The sequence below is a fragment of the Syngnathus typhle genome, linkage group LG12 (assembly GCF_033458585.1).
Source record: "Syngnathus typhle isolate RoL2023-S1 ecotype Sweden linkage group LG12, RoL_Styp_1.0, whole genome shotgun sequence".
NCBI lineage: Eukaryota > Metazoa > Chordata > Actinopteri > Syngnathiformes > Syngnathidae > Syngnathus > Syngnathus typhle.
Window position 1 is genome coordinate 3,383,583 of NC_083749.1, and position 23,651 is coordinate 3,407,233.

The following is a 23,651-nucleotide window of genomic DNA, read 5'->3' on the forward strand; positions in this document are numbered from 1 at the left end:
TAATTCAGGACTAGTGCATTTGGAGAGATCAGCAAAGATCACACCTGCTTTATATTCACAGATCAAGTTTTAAGACACAAATGACTGTACATGTTCAGATATTGCGTGGATAAATGCAGTAAATAAACATGGTCCAGAAAATGTATTCATTAAGTTTTGTTTTAGAAAATAAAGCATGTACTCTTAATTTAGTTTTGTCTCATCTCATTGCGTGTGTATGTTGTCAACGTAAGAACTTTAGTCTCACCAAGTGGCAAATAAAAGTCAAAAGTGTGTTTTGGGCCAAGTCGATGAGTCAGAGGTTGATATTGTCAGGTGACATATTTCGGGCTACCAGTGAATTCCAGTAGCATGAGATATTGGTACCAATGGAAGCGATAAATACAGGACAGGGTCAAGACGTATCTGGTTAGTTGACATAATTGTCATACTTTAAACCGCTCTTTTGTGTCATTTCAATTGAATAGAAAACATGGGCAGGTCAAACAAACAAGTCAATAACAACCATGCATACTGGTTGCACGACAAAGTTGATGAGGTTGCTGTGCTGGCTGTTTAACAAAAGATTGAAAGTGCCCCCCACCCCCCCATTTTAAAATGAATGGATTTTTCAAAGAGATTCAAACACAAACAAACCCTTGAGGAGGAGTCCATCCGCACTTGCTTTTGAGCAGAATTTTCCGGCAGGACAGCATTCTCAAGAGCCTTACCCTAGTGTGATTCACATTTTGATACTCACTCACAGATATTAAATCTACAGTATAGTATGTGGAAGTTTTCCTTTTGTTGTCCTGAAAAAAAAAAAAAAAAGAGACCTTATCTCATAATACAAAATGAAAACATTGAACAAACCTTGAACTCACTGTGTAACTGCAGCTCCCAGGCACAAACAAATAGTACAGTTCAGTTGTATTTAACTTTCAGGTTCAACAAATTCAAAATTAATCTTTAAGAATGAGTCAGTTTAGTAAACTCATTCAGGTAGAATTTGCATTTGACTTAATGTTCCTAATGCACAATACATTTTAATGGACTCTTTAGTCTGTCGTTATTCATTTTGGGCGTTTGAGAGCCAATTATTATTTTTTTTTTAGTGGTACATTTGTGCAATCTTTCAGAAGCACTGCAAAGCGAAACTCCTCTTTCCACTTGGAGAGCAGCCGCCCACGGACGTCCACGCCCACGCGCACAGGAGGTATCACTCACAGGAGTTGTTAAGCGCTTGTTGAACCCGTCTCGAGTCAGTCGCTACACTCCTCTGGGGAAAGAAAATATTTATATACTCGCTTGTCGAGACTTACTATCAACATGCCGAACAGAAACGAATGGATGCGCCTGTCCCTCCGCACGCCGGGCATCTTTATCTTCGGCCTGGTCATGGCGCCCTGCGGCTGGGTGCTCAACCTGACCGCCACGGTGGCCCCCAACTGGAGGACAATCGAGGACATCCCGACCACGCCGAGCAACGAGTTCATCGAGCAGGGCATCTGGGACATCTGTCGCTCCGTCACCACGTCCACGTCGTCCACATGCGGCTTGGAGGACGGCGCGTACTTTGGTAACGAGATCATCGACGTGGCCCAAGGTCTCATGGTGGCCTCGCTGGTGGTCACGCTGGTGGGCCTGGCCGTGGCCATCCCTGGCGTCCGCTGCTGGAAAGAGAGGCCCAACTGGGTGGTGGCCGGCCTCGGAGGGTTGTTGATCTTCATCTCGGGGGTCTTCGCCATCATCCCCATTTCGTGGTACACCCACATCCTGGAAGACATCAGCACGGTCACGCCTTTGGCCACCGTGCGCGTGGGCTACTGCATCGTGCTGGGCTTCATCGGGGGCATCTTCGAGATCTTGGGCGGGTTCGTCATGTTCATCGGCATCTGTCGCTGCTGCGGGGGAAAGAACCGCGGCGAGGTGCGGGTGGAGGAATCCGGGCGCAGTCGCTTCAGCGCGCGCCCGCAGCCGAGACGCGTGGAGGTGCCCTCCCTTAGCCGGGACCGAAGCCCCGCGCCCAGCAGCGTGCCGTACATCAGGGACTCCATGGACGACGACGTCTCCTTCCCCAGGGCCAAGAGCGCCGGTCCCCGTTCCATCGACACCACGTACAGCGGGAGACCCTACGACGCGGACTTGTGAGGGGGGCACCGCTGCAAGAACAAACCGAGAGAAAGTCAATTTATTGCAGTGTTTCCCAATCTTTGCTGAACCATTCGAACAAAAATTAAAATATACTTGCATACACAATTCTGCTTTATCAAAGATTATAAACATCACACTGGCAGGGAACAAACTATTCTTTATTTTTAACATTATAACTACCAGTAACCCTTTTTTAAGTCGAAAACTGCCTTGTTTTACTTTCGCAAGCTAATTGGAGGTTAAAAATGGCTAAGAGATATTAAATAAGTTATGTTTGGAGCCAAACTTGTTGCAGTATTAATGTGTTGTACCATGCAGTGAAGGAGTCATTTTAATCGCCGTTTCCCGTTTTTATAGCTTTTTGGAATTACTTGTGCCAAAAAAAAAAAAAAAGCAGTGCAATCAAAGGAATCAAGATTTTGTGAAGAAAATTCCACCAGATGAAGAATTTTGGTCTTTTCCATACTAATTTGTACAGATGGTATTTTTCTGTCCAATTACTAACATGGGCAACGAACAAGCCTCATTTGTGTTATGTAAATATTTTTTTGCACTTTACATCAATGAAACCAAGTGATATGATCAATTATGTTTCCACTGCATCTTGTAAAAGTGCTTTATTAAACTGTACAGTCTATAGGCTACTGTGTTCCTCTGACTTTTTTCTCACATTTGTGTGGTTTTCATAGATAAACAGAGCTGTGACTACTCATCTATGGCTGGTTGACTAATATAAGATAACTAGATTAGTATAGTTAAGACATTTTTGCAATGTCACTCCTAATTTACATACAATCCCGAGAAACTACAGTTTGGCTTGCAGACATTGAACCACCCTGTTGGTTGACTTGTAAGTGGTTAAGTATACAGACAATGTCACCTGACCGGCACAGCTCGTCTGGCTTGTCTGTTTGAACTACTTTCACATCTCAAACAATGCCACACCACGGAGAGCAGTCAGACTACTGTTTTTCTTCGGAACTCAGAGCCACACTTCACCTGCATTGTGTGGTTCAGGTAATAGAATTTGGATTATTTTTTATGCACAAGTGAAAGAAAAAAAAAGGAAAAGAATCACAGCACATTGCAGTCCGTACAAAGTGAAAATAAATGTCCTGTAAATGTAATGTACTACAGGCAAATCACTTAAAAAAAGAAAAAAAAAAATGAAAAATAAATGAGGCTTCAAAATCATACACTGGCGGTCAAATTGGAATTAAGAATAATTTTAAAATTCTCCTTGTTCCTTCTGCCTTTGTGTGACGCATGCACTGACGGTAGACAACGAGGCTCTCTAATGGCTTGCCAGCAGGCAAAAGACTGCATTAGTTGTGATGAAAAAAATAAAAATGGTGGCACATTTTTAACAGTTATAAAACCTATGTATTTTGAAACAAAGCACAAAATGAGGTTTTTCAACATTATCTCAGTGCTATTAAGAAAAAACATTCTGTTCTGAGTGGGTAGTTCCTTCATATGACAACTCAATTGGTTTTGTCCTAAAATGTCAGTTATTAAGAGATCAAGCTCTTCACTTTCACGACACTTCCTTCTACACCCATGCCCAACCCATTGTGTGCACCCAACACCCAAGCGTTTCAAAAGCTGCACTCTGACATTTTGCAGAATCAATCCAAGTGCGTCATATCATCAAACCAGAATATGATGCTTCATTTTTTCCAATGATTGTCTTTCAATCTGTAATAAATGCACTGTCGTGACAATTATGCAATTTAAACAAATTCCACATTTCCATAAATAAAAAAGATAATCAAATGCTGGGGTGGATTCACATACATTTTCTAAGCCTGGCAGAGAGCTTGGCCTGTTCAAACAGGTTGAGCAATTAACTTAGTTACATGTGAACAGCTGCATAAATGTAATTATAGTTATGGCTCCCTTTTCTTTTTCCCCAAATGGTGTAAATGGCACACCCCGTGACTAATTGGGGCACTGCTTCAAGTGTACCAACTGCTGTGCCCTGACAACAATAAAACATAGGTGTGTCACAAAAGAATGAAACACTTAATTGTTCTTTCATCCATGTCAGTGACTAGTAGAGCAATTAAATGATCTACCACTAGATGGCAGATAAAACAATGTATTATTTTAAGAGTTTCCTTATGGAGCTGGCTTGGGTCAAAGGTGAGGGGAAACACAATTAGAGGGACCATATTAATATTTGGCTTTTGTTTATATTGGACATCAATATAAAGGTGTAAAAAAAACAACAACTAATCACACAAAATCAGTGAGAGAAAATACAACACAAATCCACAACAGATCTGAAATGGGTTTAAGGTTTATTACTTAAACTCAAAACTTCAAAAGTGCGAAACAAATTTATCCAACTTAACTCATAGGTAACGGAATACTTTTGTTTACAAGAGAGGAATCTCGTTTGGTTTGAAATAGTTTACCTCATTTGGCTATACATGAACATTTTTTAGGCACTGAAAGTCAAACAAAAACAAAAGAGGCACTTACAAAACTCTACATTGAATAGTTGAAAGTCTGCGCCACTCTACATTTGAACTGTGAACGTGTGCACTTTGCATGAGTCAATAGACTACTAATTACATATTTTCTTAATCCTGTCTGGAGGGCAAGTAGGTAATCAGATTACTTATGCAAATATAGACATAATGTAGAAAAAAGGACTCAAATGTGCCACGAGTGGGGGGGAAATAAAAGTGCATATAGAAATAGTGGTACTCGACAAGTGCCTTACCAAACTATCACAGTGTTGCTAGTTCATAAATATTTCCTCTCAACAATTGTCATGGAGCGTCTTCCCTTCTGTGAAAAGCAGAAATGTAAATTAGTAGGTGGAAGCAAACATTCCCTGGGGCGAGTGTCGGGTCTGCGTGACTTGTTGGTTGACAAATGTGACAAAAAAAAAAAAGTCAACAGTGAACCACAACGACATACTCATTGTTTGTTCCTCAAACTGCGTTGCACACAAACAAACTGCTATGGCGTAAACTAACAGGCTAATTTATTTCTGCTTCGAAGTTAGCGCAGAACATCGGTAGGGTTGGCGCTCGAAACTTGGTATCGGTTCTTTACGATACTTCGCCCCGATATTTGTGCGAAAACACTTTGAAACTAAAAAAGTATGATTAGATTCAGCATTACTTTCTGCAGGCTTCGTGTTGTTTCATCCCAAACATCAGAAATGGTGAGATCAATCACGGTCTAGCTTAATTCAGCATTCGGGTCAGGCGGAGGAAAAAAGGCCCATGCTGGTCCATCTCTGAACGCTTGAGTAAAATGAACTGGGAGGTTTCAGATGATGAAATTTCTCTTGCCTGAATGAGAAAGAAATTTTACTTTTAATTTTTTTTTTTTTAGGAAGGATTTTGGTCATTTGAAAAGTCAATATTGTCCCATTTTCATACACAAACACTCCAAACAGTTTCTAAGGAAACGGTTTAGCATACTAAGTGGAACTTGGAAAGTGCAATCCACCTGAAATGTCACTAACAGCACATCTTCCGGGGGGAAGAAAAAAAAAAACTAAATTTGGAGGTCGATGTTGCATAGAAAAACGTCAGCTTAGTGAGGAGCTGTCAGATCGACTATCAAGCCTCAATTCACTTGACATGGGGGGAAAAAAAAAAGTCCCCAATGTTAGCGTGCACAACTTTAAAGGTAAAGTTGCTCTTTTTGCAAAATCAAAAGAGTTTTGGGCTGAGAACAAACCATCAAAAAAACAACAACAACATTATAACCCTGCCAAAAAAGCAAGCTCAACTGGTTTACTTTAATGTGAACTCTCACCAGTATGCCAACGATTGGCAACATTCTAAAAAAAAAACTAGCATCCTTTTCTACTATGTAGTGTGCAGCAGATATGCTGGACTAAGTCATTGCGTTTATTGAACACATACCTTAGGTTTTATTGTGATGGACTCACTTCACAAATAACTTGATTCATCTGGTTTTGCTGCAAGATTCTGGAAACAAAAAATAGGATACGGAAATACTGTAATTTCTTTTGTAATTTTTTAAATAATTTTTATATTATTTTCATTATTTTTACTATCCACAGCAATGGCCAGTACTGATTTTTTGGGGTGCTACCAAATGGGGGGTCAAAAAGGTCAACCTTAGCTTCACCGAATTGTAAAACGTTTTACCTCTCCTTCTGTTTCTGAATATGCTTCTGCCGCAATTTGGCAAAGATGAACGCCAGGATCACCAAACAGAGAAGGGCAGCGATCACGCCTACGGTCAGCGGGACGCTAAGCGATCCGTTAAATGTAAGCTGGCAGGATTCGCCCCGGTAGCCCAGGTGGCACTCGCACGCGAAGCCTAAGCCGCCGCCGGGGGGGAGCACGCAAAAACCCTGTCCGTTGCATCGGATCTCGCCGCAGGTGGGGAGGTTGTAGTCGATGCCTCTCGGTCGGGGGGCGCTCGTCATCGTTGTCTGGAAAGTGGAGGAGGAATATGAGGATTGATGGATATTAAAAAAAAAAAAAAAAAAAGTTTCGATTCTTTCTCTGCCCATTTATTGTTTCTGGAACTAATCCTTACGTTTGGGGTGGAATGATGTTGCGTAATGTGTGTAGGTGTGCAAGGTCCCTGAGTAACAAATCCATAATCATGATTCAGAAATGACATCAACAATTAAAGCAATGGAGTGAATTTCATTTACTATCAACAAAATAATTTATCTACTTTATGTAAATTGATACAGTCTGGCACTCTAGTGTTTTGTAGTCCAACCCCAAATAGAAAAGCTGAAAGAATTCAGAACTGGTTCTTATCAAAACCCCACAACTTGTATTAAACAAACCAAATTCATTTAAAGTGTAACCAAATACAATTTAAATAAATCTATTGTGCCGAGTACTTTTCGGATTTAAAACATGGGAAAATTTACTTTAATCAGCTAAAGCAGCAAGAAGAAAAAAATGACTAACCTCAAAAACTTGTTTAGTCGCCACAAAGATTTTTATTTTTTTTTCCCCCCCTTGTAGGGCGTCTGCGTGAGATTAGGCGTCGAGCTCCGCTTTCAGTGAGGGAATCTGCAACAAAACAGGGAAGGGGTTGAAAGCAGAGACTTGTGAATACCTCTTGCTTTTACTTCTTTTAACACAGAAGCACAGGCCCCGCCTTCTCGCTCATATTTACAAGTGAGTCATACCCTCACACCATGTGGAAGCTTGACAGGGAATTTGAGTAATCCTTCACGTAATTGCAGAAAAGCGCAATTTATTTGTAGTGGCAACGCAACATTTTTACTTCCTGTATCTGACCGCATAAAGGGATTTAAATCAAAAACATTTGGCTGAGAAACTTTTTGAACGCACACACTTACTTACACTCTGGGCTTCAATGGAAGTTGAGGAGGTAGGTGGGGATCGAGAGAGGACAAGTTTCAACGAGACTCAGTGACCTGATGTTTGTGGACCTGTGGTGTGGTCTTACATTCCTGTTAAATCCCAGAAAGAAAATGTATTCAACGTTTGACGCTCTTGTAATGACTCCACTTAGCTGTATAAAGTATCTTTGAATTATTATTCAGTAGATGCTTTATACTGTTGAGGGAATGATGTCGGGAATGAAGTCAGTGCAGATATTCTCTAAGGTTAAAATTAGAAAAGTACAAAATACAATAGCCACGTTAACTTGGCATGACAGGAGAAAAAAAAAAAAAAAGAAGTTAATTAGCGCTAAAGACAGTTAATTGACATCTGCACCACTAGAAATTACAGCTTGATATGAACAGGAAAGGGGTTTGGGGGGGGGGGGGGAGAGAAGAAACTTAGCCACGTTTCCTTGGCAGAGGTAAAAATTCCCCCAGCTTCATTCAGTGTGCTTTCGTCTCCATTCCAGCTCGGGTGCGGTCCAGCTAAGAGATCCTTTGAGAGTCAGTCAACCAACCAGACGGTCTGGAAGATTGATTTGTTTCAATTGCAGTCCACAGATGTTGAAAAAGGCAAGGCCTTTCGAACTAAATGCAAGTGTGTGTGAAAAGTGACCCGTGGCTGCAGAATGTGACACAGGAGGCGCTTGGAAAGCCACTGCTGCATTGTCAATTTTGTTGTCCCCCCTCAAGTTGGGAAAAATTAAGTTACTATGCACTTTCTTTTTTTTAAATGTTTCATGAGTACACAAACCATTTACGATTATTTGCAGTTCTGAAGTGACCTCAATTACCGCAACTATTCTGCAAGCCTTTGGGTGTTTACCTTCATTAATTAGCCTCATTTGTGTTGCAACAGTGCCAGTTATGCAAGTAGACTGCAAACGTTGATCAGTTGGTTTTTGTCACCCGAGAAACGCTCATTCCATTCGTCAAGACAGTAACTCAAGGATATCGAATGCTGTATCAATCTTTGTTTTTATTCTACAAAAGGGTTATCAGTTTTAGCACCGGGTTAGTATTGCCATGTAAAACAAAAACGTCACAGATGCAATAAGTCTCCAGAAAATGACTGCTAGGAAGCTACTGGGGGGTTCTTCAAGTCGGCTGGGGACTCAAGTACCTGGGGAAATGAAAGAAAAAAAATACTTCCTTAGGCACAGGATTAACCTTAAACTAGTTTAAAGACCTTTGCTAGGTAGCTGAGAATTTACTTACCTCACAGTCATCATCCGCATAGTCACTTTCCAGCACCATGTTTGACATCAACGTTTCTTTGTCTGGCGATTTGCCTCCGATTGATAGCCAGCCCTTCCTGCATCGAGACAAAAAAAAAAAAAAAAAATTCAATAGCAATCCTGCGTTAAATTAAAAAGTGCGTTTGTGTTCTGGAGTTGGCTGGAATTCAAATTCGGGCAAAATTGATCCTTGCCTTTTCGCAATAAGAAGAGAGACAGCCAAGATGACAACAAGCAGGCAGAAGACCACCAGGATCACGCCGACGTGGCTTCGCCGGCTTTCCTTCTCTTGACAAAACGTTCCTCGGTAGCCAGTCGTGCATTGACAGGAAATTATTTCGCCTTGGGTGACGCAGCTGCCATGGCCGCTGCAATGTTGTTGACTACACGAGGACGTGTCCTTGGAGTTCCGAGGAGGTTCCACGGGAGGCTTGGGAAGTTGATCAGACGTTTGTGGACCTAAAAGGAATTCACACGGCAAATTGAAAATTCCTTCAAAGTTAAATTTGCATCATTTGAGACTCACAGTCTTGTTCGTCCGACTGGTCCGGACAGTCCACACGTCGGTCACAGAAGTTGCTGCTGTTGATACACTTGCTAGCATCAAGACAAGCTTGCTCCCCTTTGGGGCACGGGTGCTCCGGTGCGCAGGATGTGGGACCGTTGCTGTAAAAACCACGTGCACATTTGCACACGCGACCTCCGGGGTAAGGCAGGCATATATGCTCGCATTCCCCGTTGTTGACGGCGCACTTGTTGGATCCTGCAAATAAGGTTTGTAATCAGGGCCCATTTTGTATTTAAAAAAAAATAATATAATTGTGACCACAATAACCCAACGGACACACCCTGCTAATATTTGAACCAGATATGAACAAAAGTGACTAAAATATGTTTGACTTGATGACTTGTGTGACTGTTCAGTAAAGCTCGACCCACCTGTCTGGCTGTCCCGACTGTACGCTCGGATTTCCACCAGGCTGCTTTTTGTCTCAAACCAAAGTTGTTTGGGATGGTGGCCGTCGCTGAACCACATTTTGGTGACCTCTAAACAGGTTGGAAGCAAACAGTTTAAACTGTTCCTCCTCATCGATAAATCAAGCAAAGAAAATGAACTTTTAGTGATGAAAAGCTCTACTTGTGTGAATTATTCATTGCTACATCAATCTGACGCCATTTGCTGCCCGATGGATGAAGACTGATGAGCGGGAGGGTACATTTGGAAGAATTTCGTTAAAGGGGTGAATACCTAATTAGTGTGACTCACCAGCAATGGATCAGTTTTATAAAAAGAATAAAAACTCACCCTTTTCCAGTGTTATCCAGAGGAGCATATTCTCAATGTACGTGATGGAGGTAACTAAACCTGGCCCTGCTTTGTATTGTTTGTAACCTGAGCCATCCAGTCCAATAGAGCAGATGAGGCCTTCAACTAGATGGGGTGAAAAAAATAAAAATCAAATCAATAAGGAAAAAAAAACTAGCCGAAACTCAAGATGAAAAAGGTATTAAATTCAAAACCTGTGTCAACCCAGTAGATTGAAGTTCCATTCTTAGAAAAGACCAATGACAGGGGGCTGGAGGACTTGGTCCAAAGCACCGTTTTGCGTCGGCCATCCATCCACGCGCAGCTCACTTCAGCCTGGCTCTTACTGCCCACGTAGGCCGTGTAGCAAAGTTGACTCGAGGGGGGATGCACTGCAATGGAGGTTGTGCGCTAGAAGATCAAACAAAATCGGTGTGAGTCCGTCGCAACCCAAATTGAAGTTCATGAGTGGGACCACGTTGTACAACCTTAACGCGTCCCTGCAGCAGTGAGGTGGTGTAGCCTTCACGGCTGCTCGTCACGTGGATGTTAGGTCGGCTGATGCTGCTCCAGTAGATGTTGGAGGTCACCCAGTCAACCGCCAGCGCCATGACGAAATCATCCTTAAATAGCATTTCGCTTAGCTGCCACTTTGATGCTCGTCATTGAGAACCCAAATTCATTTCTTACCTTCAGTTGTACAAGCCGACCAGCTAGTGTCAGTGCCTGTCTGGATCTGGGCCCGCTTAAGTTCAGCATATCGACAGTACCTTTTTTACCGTCAGCCACAAACAAGGACAAAGCTTGGAAAGCCAGATCCAGTCCGGTGGCCTCAACAACTCCAGGAATGAGCAACACTCGGCTGTTTGGCATACTTTTCAGACCCACGCCATCTTGACGCAAGGACTTAAAGTAAACCTGGATGGGAGGTTGTGGAGACACCATCAGATAAAGCTCCATTTTGTAAAACAAAAGCTGACTATCACCTGATAGACTGTTGTAGAAGACAGAAGCAAGATGAAGGACGAATCCAATGGTAGCGAGCAGGTGATCTTGTCCTTGGAGAGTATCAGCCCCTTTGGACAGCGGCAAACTGCTGCCGCCTGCATCTCGGACGCTCCGGTTGTGAGGAGGCACATGTGGGAGCACCTCAGCTGGTCGCAGGGGTTGGATATGGCGGGCTGGGAAAGGGGATGCATCAGCTGGAGAGAGGAAACGGACAGCATATGTGGTTATTGGTCTCCAAAATATTATAAATACATTAAAAAAATTATTTAAAAAATAGATTTGTGTCTCCCCTTGGACACAAAATAAAAATGTTCCAAACTGATGACTAACCTTCAGCCCAAAAGGCTGCCCTGGTCTTTTGAGAAGAACCTTCTGGTCTTTCCCCGTGTTCTTATCAGCTGAGCGGATGGTTCTCCGCTTGGTGTCGGACCAGAAAATCCGATCGTTGAACACGGCCACCGAGAAGGGGCTCGGAGTTTCGGCCAGCTGGAGAATCTGGCAAGAAGAATGGTAGAACCGTTTGCCAAAATCACATTCCAACCCCTTGCGTTGGATGACGCTCACCTTGACATCATCTCCATCCAGAGAAGCCGATCCGATGCAGCGTAGCTTCTCGTCGGCCCAGTAGATGCGCTCGTCCAGGAAATCGTAAGCCAAACTCACAGGCCAGGTCAAGCTGCTGCTCACCACCACCTTCTTCTTGGAACCATCCATCCCCGAGCGCTGGATCTGAGGGGTGCTGCCGATCTCGGACCACATCATCAACCTTGGGGGAGGTGACAGGTGAGATTTGCAGCCAGAATTACAAAGTCCTTCCCGACCGGGTCCCTCACCCTTTGTGCGGGATCAGCACCAGCGAGCGAGGCAGCTCAAGATCTTCAGCCAGCACCACCGTGTAATCTTGAGACTTCAACGTGGTGTCACTGAGGCGCACCGCCCGAATTTGACCTACGAGTCCGTCCACCCAGTACAGGTTCTTACCTACCCAGTCCACCGCAATGAAATCCGACTTGACCCCTGGAAGTAGATTTAATTTAAAAGCCGGTCTATTTATTTTGCTGTCTGGGATTCCAAGCGCACCTTTGATAAGTGTCCCTTTACTGCTAGAGTCTTTTGTCATGTCAGCCCAGCGGATGCTCTGGTAGTCGGGACTGAGCCAGTAAACCCGCTGCTGAGCCCAGTGGTAGTCCAACGAAAAGACCGGCTGGTTGGCCGAAGTCAGAAGACGCAAGGAGCCGCTTTGAACTCCAAGAAGCAAAAGCTCGGACTGGACGGATGCCACGAGCAGTGGCTCATCTAAAGACAGATTTCATTTAAATCTAGTCTGTCAATCATAGATAAAACTAAATTAAATATTCTTCGTTTCTGTATTTAAAACGTATTTCACATTTTAAAAGCTTTTGGAGCGCACTACCTTTGGTCTTGCAGCTTTTGTTGTCTGGCTCCAGGTAGAAGCTGGGGTGGCAGCGGCACACGTAGGACCCACGAGTGTTGAGGCAGGTGTGTTTACATGCTTCGAGAGGCATCAGATTGCATTCGTTGGTGTCCACGCAGGAGACGGCGTCGGAATGTAGCGTGAAACCTGCTGTGCAGTAACAAATCTGGAAAAAAAAAAACTGAATTAATTTAACCATTATATTTATTCTTTTTTTTATTTTAATTGTATTTAATTTATCTGTACATATGTCCTGAATCAAGATTTTTTTTTAATTTATTTAATTTTACAAAATTCATTTGTTTATTTGTCCCTGAATCACTTGAGCAATTTATGCAAATTTTTTCGTTTGACTGACCGGTCCGTTTGGAGTGCTGACACAGCTATGCTCACAACGAGGGAGTGAAGGGCTGGAGCAGTTGCGCAACTTGCACCCCACGCCCTCGTCAGAGCTGTCGGCACAGTTGATCAAGCCGTTGCACGCCAGTCGCGGATCAACGCACTCGCCGCTGCCGCACCGGTAAAGGTGGGAGGGGCACTTTCTCGGTTTGCCTGTGGAGACAGACGTTAAAGATGGAAACTGTCCAAAATTCACCTTGTTGAAACGTCAAGCATTTACATTTGTCCTCATCCACGCCATTGTGACAGTCGGCCTTCCCGTCGCATCTCCAGGACAGGGGGATGCATTGGCTGCTGCTTCCGCACTGCCACTGGTACGCCCGACACGGCGGTGGCTTTGTCTCACAGTTCTAAACGCAAAATTTATTTCTTAGTGACATTTCATTTGGACAAATCACCCAAATACATCTTTACTTTTTCATCCGAGCCATCCTTGCAGTCTTCCTCCCCGTCACACAGCCATTCACTCTGCAGACATTCGTGACTGTGAGGGCATCGCAGCTCGGCCGGGCAACGCGGCGGTCTGGAGCAGTCCGCCTCGTCCGAGTGGTCGCTACAGTCCGCGTAGCCGTCGCATCGAAGTGCCACCGACACGCACTGACCGCTGGTGCAGCGGAACTGCTCCACGTCACAGAACTTCAAACCTGCCGGGATGACATTGTTGGTCAGATTCTAGCCCCGCCCCCTTTTTGTTTCAAAATGTGACATACCGCACTTGTCTTCATCCGAACCATCAGCGCAGTCCCGTTCGCCGTCACACAAGAAGCTCGCCGGTATGCATCGCGTTGCGTTATCGCAACGGTGATGGCAGCCCGACAGTTGACTTTCGCAGCTGATTTCATCGGAGCGGTCTTGACAGTCGTACTGCCCGTCGCACACCTGATCGGTTCGGACGCATCGGTGACCGTGATGGCACCGAAACTCATCTGGGGAAAGAAGCAGCTCATGAACGATCACGCTCGAGGACGAATCTCAAAGATGTTCACCGACCCGCTTTGCATTCAGCAGCGCAACCCTCTTCGTCCGATCCATCCCAACAATCCTTCTCTCCGTCGCACACGTGGTCGTACATGACGCAACCCAGACCGTCTCTACACGCCTGGAACCCGTTTCGGCATTTGAGGGGACCCGCCTTGTCCCTGGAGGCTTGGCGCAGAGAAACCGATTGGAATGGGCCGAACAGATTTTAAATTGTCATTTTGGATCTTACACGGGGAACCGCCATCTGGGGACTTGCACTTCTTTTCGTCGGAGCCGTCGGCACAGTGGGCACGACCGTCGCACACGTACATCCTGGGGATGCACTTTCGCCGATCGTTGCACAAGAATTCCCCTGAAGGGAGGGGCAGGGGAGTTAATCCACATTGTTTTGATAATCCATTTGCCGCTTCGGTTGACTTACTTCGGCTTTTGCACTTGAAAACGCAGTCGCTCTCATCAAAAGAATCTGGACAGTCCGGTTTCCCGTCGCAAAGCTGTTTTGGAGCGACGCACAACGATGAAGTCGGGCATCGAACTGAAGGGGTGATGCAAACCGGAGCGGTACTCGGAAACATGGACGTAATTGTTGGCGTGGTTGGTGCATCTGGAAAGACAAATGTCAAAGCGTATTTGCAGAAATTAATTCCGGTTTTGAGTGGACTTACCACAGCCGAGCTCGTCGGTGCCGTCAACGCAGTCGGGCTCTCCGTCGCACAGGAATTTCTTTGGGATGCAGCGATGGCCGTCGGCGCAGCGAAACTCGCAGCTTTTGGTTTTTTCCCAGCAGTCCAGCTCATCCGAACGGTCGCTACACTGAGCCCGCCCGTCACAGACTTGAGCCTCGGGGATGCACATCACTCCGTGAGCACACTGGAACTCTCCTTTGAGTCAATAAAGCAAAAATTAGGAATTACCAAAACATGATTTTTTTTTTTTTTTAAGATTATAAAACAAAAAAGGAAAATACTAAAAATAAATTTGGGAAAAAAATATATAGAAATACCGTAATTTTTGGACTATAAGTCGCACCAGCCATAAAATGCCCAAAAAAGTGAAAAAAAAAATTACGGTAGATAAATTTGTGAAGATGGTCAAGACAACCTTTTGCACACGTATCCTGGCATCCTTCTTCATCCGATCCATCCAGACAATCTTTTTCTCCATCGCAAACGTGGCTGTTGAGCACACATCCCTTGCCATCCTGACACGGCCTGGTGCCCTTCCGGCATTTCAGCACCTGAGGCGTCGTTAAGCGAGGAACTAGCCTCCGACAATCCACCTCATCGGAACCGTCGTGGCAATGAGCTCGGCCGTCGCACACCAGAGCGCTGGACACGCAGCTCCTACCATCCTTGCAAAGAAAGTCGGCTATGGAGGAAAGGAAAACGTGATACAAAAAAAATTATAATTGGTGTGGTTGAAGCCATGATTTATCAACTTACTCTTCGAAGGGCATTTTTCCACACAGTCTTCATCTGATCCATCAGGACAGTCTTTTCTTCCATCACACATTTGTGTCGGGGCGATGCAGAGAAAAGAATTTGGACACAACACTGTTGGACTACGACAAGACGGATTGTAAAAGGGCTTGGCTGTTGCAGGGGATTCATTTAAGCCCGGATTGGAGGAAGTTGGACTTTCTGCACACCATCAAAGTTGAGAAAAGATTAATATTCCACCAGTCACGTCATTTGAACAAATTCTAACATACCACATTCCGCTTCATCCGAGCCATCAGCACAGTCTTCTTCTCCATCACACACATGGCTGTAGGGAACGCATTGAGTCTGATCCAGACATAGCTGGGAACCTAAACGACACCTCAGCACCGAATTCCGGTTGGCAGGGGGAGGAGGCGGAGCTACAGGCGAACAGTCAACCTCATCTGAGCTGTCGTGACAATGAGCTCGGCCATCGCAAACCTGCTTCTTGAGAACACAGCTCCGCCTGTCTTTGCAGAGGAAGTCCGCTGTGGGAGAATAGTAAAACATTTTTTGAAAAAAAATAGTCCTGCAGAATAAGTTAAAAGCAGCTGACTTACATTTGTTTTTGCATCGTTTCAGGCATGTTTTCTCATCAGAGCCGTCAGGACAATCTCTAACGCCGTCACATATCTGCGTTGGGGGGATGCACGTTGAATCTGGACACAGTAACGAAGGACTGGTACAAGACGGCTTGACGGGAGGTTGAGTCCTGGCAGGTAATGGAGGTCGATTTCCGCGGCCATTTTCTGGAGGAGTTGTCATCTGTGTGTCTAAATATTAAATTGAATACTGGTTTAATATTGTTTTATATTAAAAAAAAATAAAAAAACCTACCACATTCTTCTTCATCTGAGCCATCCTGACAGTCTTTTTCTCCATCACACACATGGCTGTAGGGAACGCATTGAGTCCCGTCCTGACATAGCTGGGAACCTAAACGACACTTCAGCACCGAATCTCGGTTGGCAGGCGGAGAAGGCGGAGCTACAGGCCGACAGTCAACCTCATCTGAGCTGTCGTGACAATGAGCTCGGCCATCGCAAACCAGCTTCTTGAGAACACAGCTCCGCCTGTCTTTGCAGAGGAAGTCCGCTGTGGTAGAATAAAAAAAAAAATTGCAAAATAAAAGGTCATGCCGGATAAGTTAAAAGCAGCTGACTTACATTTATTTTTGCATCGTTTCAGGCACGTTTTCTCATCAGAGCCATCAAGACAATCTTTGACGCCGTCACATATCTGCGTTGGGGGGATGCACGTTGAATCTGGACACAGGAACGAAGGACTGGTGCAAGACGGCTTGCTGGGAGGTTGAGTCCTGGCAGGTAATGGAGGTTGATTTCGGCGGCCATTTTCTGGAGGAGTCGTCATCATCTGTGTGTCTGCAAATATTGAATTGAATAATTCTGGTTTAATATTTGGTTTTATATTAAAAAAATAAATAAAAAACCTACCACATTCTTCTTCATCTGAGCCATCCTGACAGTCTTTTTCTCCATCACACACATGGCTGTAAGGAACGCATTGAGTCCCGTCCTGACATAGCTGGGAACCTAAACGACACTTCAGCACCGGATCTCGGTTGGCAGGGGGAGGAGGCGGAGCTACAGGCGAACAGTCAACCTCATCCGAGCTGTCGTGACAATGAGCTCTGCCATCGCAAACCAGCTTCTTGAGAACACAGCTCCGCCGGTCTTTGCAGAGGAAGTCCGCTGTGGGAGAATAAAACATTTTGACAAAAAAGGTCCTGCAGAATAAGTAAAAAGCAGCTGACTTACATTTGTTTTTGCATCGTTTCAGGCATGTTTTCTCATCAGAGCCGTCAGAACAATCTTTAACGCCGTCACATATGTGCGTTGGGGGGATGCACGTTGAATCTGGACACAGGAACGAAGGACTGGTGCAAAACGGCTTGCTGGGAGGTTGAGTGCTGGCAGGTAATGGAGGTCGATTTTGGCGGCCATTTTCTGGAAGAGTCGTCGTCATCCGTGTGTCTGCAAATATTAAATTGAATAATTCTGGTTTAGTATTTAGTTTTATATTAAAAAAATAAATAAAACACCTACCACATTCTTCTTCATCTGAGCCATCGTGACAGTCTTTTTCTCCATCACACACATGGCTGTAGGGAACGCATTGAGTCCCGTCCTGACATAGCTGGGAACCTAAGCGACACTTCAGCACCGAATTCCGGTTGGCAGGCGGAGGAGGCGGAGCTACAGGCGAACAGTCAACCTCATCGGAGCTGTCGTGACAATGAGCTCGGCCATCGCAAACCAGCTTCTTGAGAACGCAGCTCCGCCTGTCTTTGCAGAGGAAGTCCGCTGTGGGAGAATAATAAAACATTTTTGGAAAAAAAGGTCCTGCAGAATATGTTAAAAGCAGCCGACCTACATTTATTTTTGCATCGTTTCAGGCATGTTTTCTCATCAGAGCCGTCAGAACAATCTTTAACGCCGTCACATATGTGCGTTGGGGGGATGCACGTTGAATCTGGACACAGGAATGAAGGACTGGTGCAAGACGGCTTGATGGGAGGTTGAGTCCTGGCAGGTAATGGAGGTCGATTTTGGCGGCCATTTTCGGGAGACGTCGTTGTCATCCGTGTGTCTGTAAATATTCAATTGAATAATCCTGGTTTAATATTAAAACAATAAAAATAACATACCACATTCTGCTTCATCTGAGCCATCCTGACAGTCTTTTTCTCCATCACACACATGGCTGTAAGGAACGCATTGAGTCCCGTCCTGACATAGCTGGGAACCTAAACGACACTTCAGCACCGAATTCCGGTTGGCAGGGGGAGGAGGCGGAGCTACAGGCGAACAGTCAACCTCATCCGAGCTGTCGTGACAATGAGCTCTGCCATCGCAAACCAACTTCTTGAGAACACAGCTCCGCCTGTCTTTGCAGAGGAAGTCAGCTGTGGGAGAATAGTAAAAAAAAAAAAAAAGTTGAAAAAATAGTCATGCAGAATAAGTTAAAAGCAGCTGACTTACATTTATTTTTGCATCGTTTTAGGCACGTTTTCTCATCAGAGCCGTCAGGACAATCTTTAACGCCGTCACATATCTGCGTTGGGGGAATGCATGTTGAATCTGGACACAGAAACGAAGGACTGGTGCAAGACGGCTTGATGGGGGGTTGAGTCCTGGCAGGTAATGGAGGTCGATTTCGCCAGCCATTTCCTGGAGGCGTTGTCATCCGTGTGTCTGTAAATATTCAATTGAATAATCCTGGTTTAATATTAAAAAAATATACAAAAACATACCACATTCTTCTTCATCTGAGCCATCCTGACAGTCTTTTTCTCCATCACACACATGGCTGTATGGAACGCATTGAGTCTTATCCTGACATGGCCGGGAACCTAAACGACACTTCAGCACCAAATCCTGGTTGGCAGGGGGAGGAGGCGGAGCTACAGGCAAACAATCAACCTCATCGGAGCTGTCGTGACAATGAGCTCTGCCATCGCAAACCAGCTTCTTGAGAACACAGCTCCGCCTGTCTTTGCAGAGGAAGTCCGCTGTGGGAGAATAGTAAAAACAAAAGTTAAAAAAAAATAGTCATGCAGAATGTTGAAAGCAGGTTACTTACATTTATTTTTGCATCGTTTCAGGCATGTTTTCTCATCAGAGCCGTCAGGACAATCTTTAACGCCGTCACATATCTGCGATGGGGGGATGCAAGTTGAATCTGAACACAGAAACGAAGGACTGGTGCAAGACTGCTTGCTGGGAGGTTGAGTCCTGGCAGGTAATGGAGGTCGATTTTGGCGGCCATTTTCGGGAGGCGTCGTTGTCATCCATGGGTCTGTAAATATTAAATTGAATAATCCTGGTTTAATATTAGGTTTTATATTAAAAAAAATAAAAACATACCACATTCTGCTTCATCTGAGCCATCGTGACAGTCTTTTTCTCCATCACACACATGGCTGTAGGGAACGCATTGAGTCCCGTCCTGACATAGCTGGGAACCTAAACGACACTTCAGCACCGAATCTCGGTTGGCAGGCGGAGGAGGCGGAGCTACAGGCAAACAGTCGACCTCATCGGAGCTGTCGTGACAATGAGCTCTGCCATCGCAAACCAGCTTCCTGAGAACACAGCTCCGCCTGTCTTTACAGAGGAAGTCCGCTGTGGTAGAATAATAAGAAAAATGCAAAATAAGGGTTCATGCCGAATAAGTTAAAAGCAGCTGACTTACATTTATTTTTGCATCGTTTCAGGCACGTTTTCTCATCAGAGCCGTCAGGACAATCTTTAACGCCGTCACATATCTGCGTTGGGGGGATGCACGTTGAATCTGGACACAGAAACGAAGGACTGGTGCAAGACGGCTTGATGGGAGGTTGAGTCCTGGCAGGCAATGGAGGTTGATTTCGGCGGCCATTTTCTCGAGGCGTCGTCATCGCCGCATCTGTAAATATTAAATTGAAAATTCCTGGTTTAACATTTACAAAAGTTGTTGTGCACCACCACTGGCGGAGCTTAAAGGGGGACCTTTTGTGCCCCCCCCCCCCACAATTTGTTTGGGCCTACCAGGTGTCTTATAATAGATTAGTGTTTGTTTTATATTAAAAAGAAACATACCACATTCCGCTTCATCCGAGCCATCAGCACAGTCTTTTTCGCCGTCACACACATGGTTGTAGGGAACGCATTGAGTCTTATCCCGACATGGCCGGGAACCCAAACGACACTTCAGCACCAAATCCCGGTTGGCAGGCGGAGAAGGCGGAGCTACAGGCCGACAGTCAACCTCATCGGAGCCGTCGTGACAATGAGCTCTGCCATCGCAAACTAGCTTCTTGAGAACGCAGCTCCGCCTGTCTTTGCAGAGGAAGTGTGCTGTGGAAGGATAGTAAAAAATGTTTATAAAAAGGGTCATGCAGAATAAGTTAAAAGCAACTAACTTACATTTATCTTTGCATCGTTTCAGACAGGTTTTCTCATCAGATCCATCAGGACAGTGTTTAATGCCGTCACATATCTGCGTTGGGGGGATGCAAGTTGAATCTGGACACAGAAACGAAGGACTGGTGCAAGAAGGCTTGATGGGAGGTTGAGTCTTGGCCGGCAATGGAGATCGATTTCGGTGGTCATTTGCTGGTGGCGTCGTCAGAGTGTCTGTAAATTTTAAATTAAACATGTATGGTCACCACCACTGGTGGAGCTAAAGGGGGGACTGTGGTGTAATGGTCAGTTTTTTTTCCCCAATTTTTGATTTTATATTAAAAAAAAGAAAAAAAAGTTTTGCCAACCCCTTTCGAGAAAAAACATAACCCTGGCCCTGCCAGATCTCACCACATCCTTCTTCATCCGAGCCATCTCTGCAGTCTGGCTCGCCGTCACACACGTGACCGAAAGGAACGCATTGGAGGCCATCTCGGCACAATTGGGAGCCAATCAGGCACTTCACAGCTTTGGCTTGGCTGGCAGGGATCCGAACGCTGGGACAGCCGACTTCATCGGAGCCGTCGTGACAATGAGCACGCCCGTCACAAACCAGGCTCCTGGAGATGCAGCTCCTTCGGTCCTTGCAGCGGAAATCATCTGGGGCGAAACAAATTAAAATTTGACGCTCTGGGTGGATTTTTGACAAATATATTTCCGACTTACTTTTGGAGGAACATCTTTTCACGCAGTTATTTTCATCAAAGCCGTCAGGGCAGTCTTCTCGCCCGTCGCAAAATTGCTTTGGGGAGATGCAGAGACGGACAGAAGGGTGGGGACAAAGGACGGACGGGCTGACGCAGGCGGGAAGCGCCGGTGGGGCTTTTGTGATTTCGTTTGGATTCGGCGAAGTCACATCCTGCTCTTCTAAATTTGGACGACACCAATTAGTATTAAATTTTCCCAAACCGGTTTGCAAAGCGTTGAAGTTACTCACCACAATCTTCTTCGTCCGAGCCATCCTTACAATCGTTCTCCCCATCGCACAGGTGGTTGTACAGAACACACTCGACGCCGTTCTTACACGGTCTGGAGCCTTTTCGACACCTGACCGCATCCACCCGAGCCCCGACTGCGGCAACGGCCGGGCACCCGACCTCGTCCGAGCCGTCGAAGCAATGAGAGCGGCCGTCGCACACCAGCGCTCTCGACACGCAGCTCTTCCGGTCCTTGCATTTGAAATCATCTGAGAAGGAACGTTAAAGTCAGAAGCTGCAGCTTTTTGGAATTAAACTATACAAGACAACCTTTGGATGGACATTTCTGAAGACAAAGACTTTCATCATCTCCATCAGGGCAGTCCTTTTTACCATCACACAATTTATTTGGAGGCAAGCAGATGGCGGTGCCCTTGCATAGCACAGACGAGCAGACGGCAGTAACTGGAACTATGGAAAGAAACTTTCACCATCTAAACTTAATGATCAAAGTGGTCGGGAATATGCATGAACCTGCATGGACGTCCCGGAGTGCTTCCACCACACTGACCACGGGACCTCTGGTTGTCACATCATGGATACGCCGCCCTTCACGTCGGTCCCACAGGGTCATGACGTCCGAGGACAGCGACAACAGGTAAGGTTCCAAGGCGCCCAATGGCGAGCCGGAAACGTTCCATCTTTTTCCCGCTTTGTGTTTATTCCCTTGGTGCAGACTCAATATCATCAGGCCTGGAAAAGAAAAGAGTATTAGTACCGGAAAGCAAAAAAGGTTTAATTAAAAAAAAAAAAAAAAAAAAAATTAGACAGACCTGCAGTGTCGGAGTGCCACAACAGACTCGCGGCTCTGAGGTCAAAGGCCAAATTCTCTACGACTCCATCCAAGTGCAGAAGTTCTCTGGCTTTGCCTCCCGTCATGCTCATCGTGAAGATAAACTCCCCCTCCAACCAGATGACTCCACCCCTCAGCCAGTCCAGGAAGAGGCTTCGAATCTCTCTGGTGGTGTGGTACAACTCCCGCTGGTAACTGCTGTCCACTTCCACAGAGCCGATCCGGCTTTGGTCAAATGACACCCAATACACGCTTCCACTCTTTTGGTCGACTTTAATAAGACAAACTAAAAAAAAAAAAAAAAAAGGCATTGATTAAGCTGACCAATTCCAAACAGATCATTAAATCACTAACCTGGCACTTTTGTAGGAATCAACTCTGTCTTGACTTGTGTTAAACTGGTGCGCTGGAGGTGACCAGTTTGGTCGGCCCAGTACAGCCAGTCGCTGTTCCAGTTCACATCAAAAGACAAGATGCCCTCGTCAGTAGCAAAGATTTTCGTTTCTGACGACTGGCTGCCTTTAAACTCCAACAGGTTGATACTTTTGGAGGTGGCATAGAGGAATCTTGGATCTGAAGTATATAAGAAAATAAATTTACCCATCCGTTTGTCTTCGTTAAATGATTGCAGAACTTTTACGTTGTACAGTAAGCTCGGTTGCGAGGGAACCTACAGTCGCATGTTCCGTCAACCATCAGGACTTTGGAGGTGGGACAAGTGCAGGTAAAGCCCACAGGGTTGCTTTTGGTGAGCACACATATCTGGCATGGAGTCTTGGCACATGCAGAAGAACCTAGTTGTGGAGGAAACATTTGCACTTTAATCGCGAAAGCACACGAGGAGGAAGTTCCTCGCTTACCTCTCGGCTGCTGCAGCTCATGAAAGATGGTCAAAAGTGGAACGGTGGATTTCCACAGAAACTTCTTCCATTTTGGTTGGCTCTGCGGAACCTGCCAGACTCCTTTGTCGTCCGCCCAGTAGAAGGAACTTTCAAACACAGCCAGGTTGACAGCCGGTCTCTTGTTGAAGAGTCCGGTGAACGTGTAGCGGCCGGTCCCATCCACTTTCATCGTCTCGATGGACTGATGGAAAGAATAAGACTTCATTCTGATTTCTGGATGAGATACAATGGTCTCTTTTTTTTCAAGTCACCATCTTGGCGTCACTGATCCAGTAGAGCCTCCTGGCGGCCATGTCTGCTGTGAGTCCATGGGCCATTTGTGCCGTCAGTACAATCAGAGAGTTTCTGTCCGACCCATCCATCCATGACCTCTCTATGGTCACCCTCGTGCCAGGGCCCGTGTTGATCCAAAACATCAAGCTGCCAAAACAAAAGAAAAAATTATAAACGCTGCAATTATATATATATAAAAAAAAGATCTGATCAAGCAAACCTCTCCACTGGTAGAACCACCAATTCTGATGGGCTGATTGATTTGCTCAACAAAATGGTGGAACTTTTCTCATCATCTGCTTGCACGTAGATTGATTCTGTCCTCTGATTGGTCCAGAAAATGTTTCCATTCAGCCAGTCACAAGCCAGCCCTTTGATTCCAGGCTC

The 23,651-nt window shown here is 45.3% G+C and overlaps 2 protein-coding genes and 1 long non-coding RNA gene across 5 annotated transcripts; 2 read left to right on the forward strand and 1 right to left on the reverse strand.

Moving 5' to 3' along the window:
- Nucleotides 1–1,173: 1,173 nt before the first annotated feature.
- Nucleotides 1,174–2,775, forward strand: cldn23.1 (claudin 23.1). The gene has a single exon (XM_061293409.1). The coding sequence runs from the start codon at nt 1,309–1,311 to the stop codon at nt 2,128–2,130; it is 822 nt and encodes a 273-aa protein (XP_061149393.1). The 5' UTR covers nt 1,174–1,308; the 3' UTR covers nt 2,131–2,775.
- Nucleotides 2,776–8,466: 5,691 nt separating this feature from the next.
- Nucleotides 8,467–19,379, reverse strand: si:dkey-88l16.3 (low-density lipoprotein receptor-related protein 2). 2 transcript variants are annotated; one of them, XM_061294000.1, is made up of 38 exons: nt 19,243–19,379; nt 18,959–19,174; nt 18,630–18,887; nt 18,358–18,570; nt 18,024–18,281; nt 17,750–17,965; nt 17,422–17,679; nt 17,134–17,349; nt 16,810–17,067; nt 16,522–16,737; nt 16,193–16,450; nt 15,916–16,128; nt 15,586–15,843; nt 15,317–15,514; nt 14,976–15,242; nt 14,540–14,755; nt 14,296–14,478; nt 14,104–14,226; nt 13,884–14,039; nt 13,604–13,819; nt 13,308–13,537; nt 13,114–13,243; nt 12,853–13,046; nt 12,474–12,660; nt 12,140–12,355; nt 11,893–12,076; nt 11,624–11,825; nt 11,390–11,554; nt 11,038–11,253; nt 10,742–10,969; nt 10,540–10,674; nt 10,267–10,462; nt 10,052–10,177; nt 9,685–9,792; nt 9,272–9,508; nt 8,940–9,204; nt 8,726–8,822; nt 8,467–8,630 (listed from the first exon to the last, which is right to left on the reverse strand). In XM_061294000.1, exons 2-38 carry the CDS (start codon nt 19,164–19,166, stop codon nt 8,583–8,585), a joined length of 7,353 nt encoding a protein of 2,450 aa, XP_061149984.1. In that variant the 5' UTR covers nt 19,167–19,174; nt 19,243–19,379; the 3' UTR covers nt 8,467–8,582. The 2 variants fall into 2 exon arrangements, with proteins under 2 accessions (XP_061149984.1, XP_061149982.1); XM_061293998.1 differs by having other exon boundaries at nt 14,104–14,478.
- LOC133163781 (uncharacterized) lies at nt 18,763–19,875 on the forward strand. Of its 2 annotated transcripts, none has more exons than XR_009716447.1 (4): nt 18,763–18,900; nt 18,981–19,117; nt 19,305–19,505; nt 19,593–19,875. It is a non-coding gene; the product is annotated as an uncharacterized LOC133163781 (long non-coding RNA). The 2 variants fall into 2 exon arrangements; XR_009716446.1 differs by having other exon boundaries at nt 18,779–18,912.
- Nucleotides 19,876–23,651: the final 3,776 nt, after the last annotated feature.

Excerpts from the sequence above, each read along its gene's own strand:
- cldn23.1 (XM_061293409.1), top strand. The coding sequence starts at position 1,309 with ATGCCGAACAGAAACGAATGGATGCGCCTGTCCCTCCGCACGCCGGGC.
- si:dkey-88l16.3 (XM_061293998.1), bottom strand. The coding sequence starts at position 19,166 with ATGACAACGACGCCTCCCGAAAATGGCCGCCAAAATCGACCTCCATTA. Across the intron at positions 16,129-16,192 it reads CTCAGATGAAGAAGAATGTG|ACACACAGATGACAACTCCT; the intron begins GTAGGTTTTTTT and ends TTTAATATTTAG. Across the intron at positions 10,463-10,539 it reads TGCTGCAGGGACGCGTTAAG|CGCACAACCTCCATTGCAGT; the intron begins GTTGTACAACGT and ends TTGATCTTCTAG.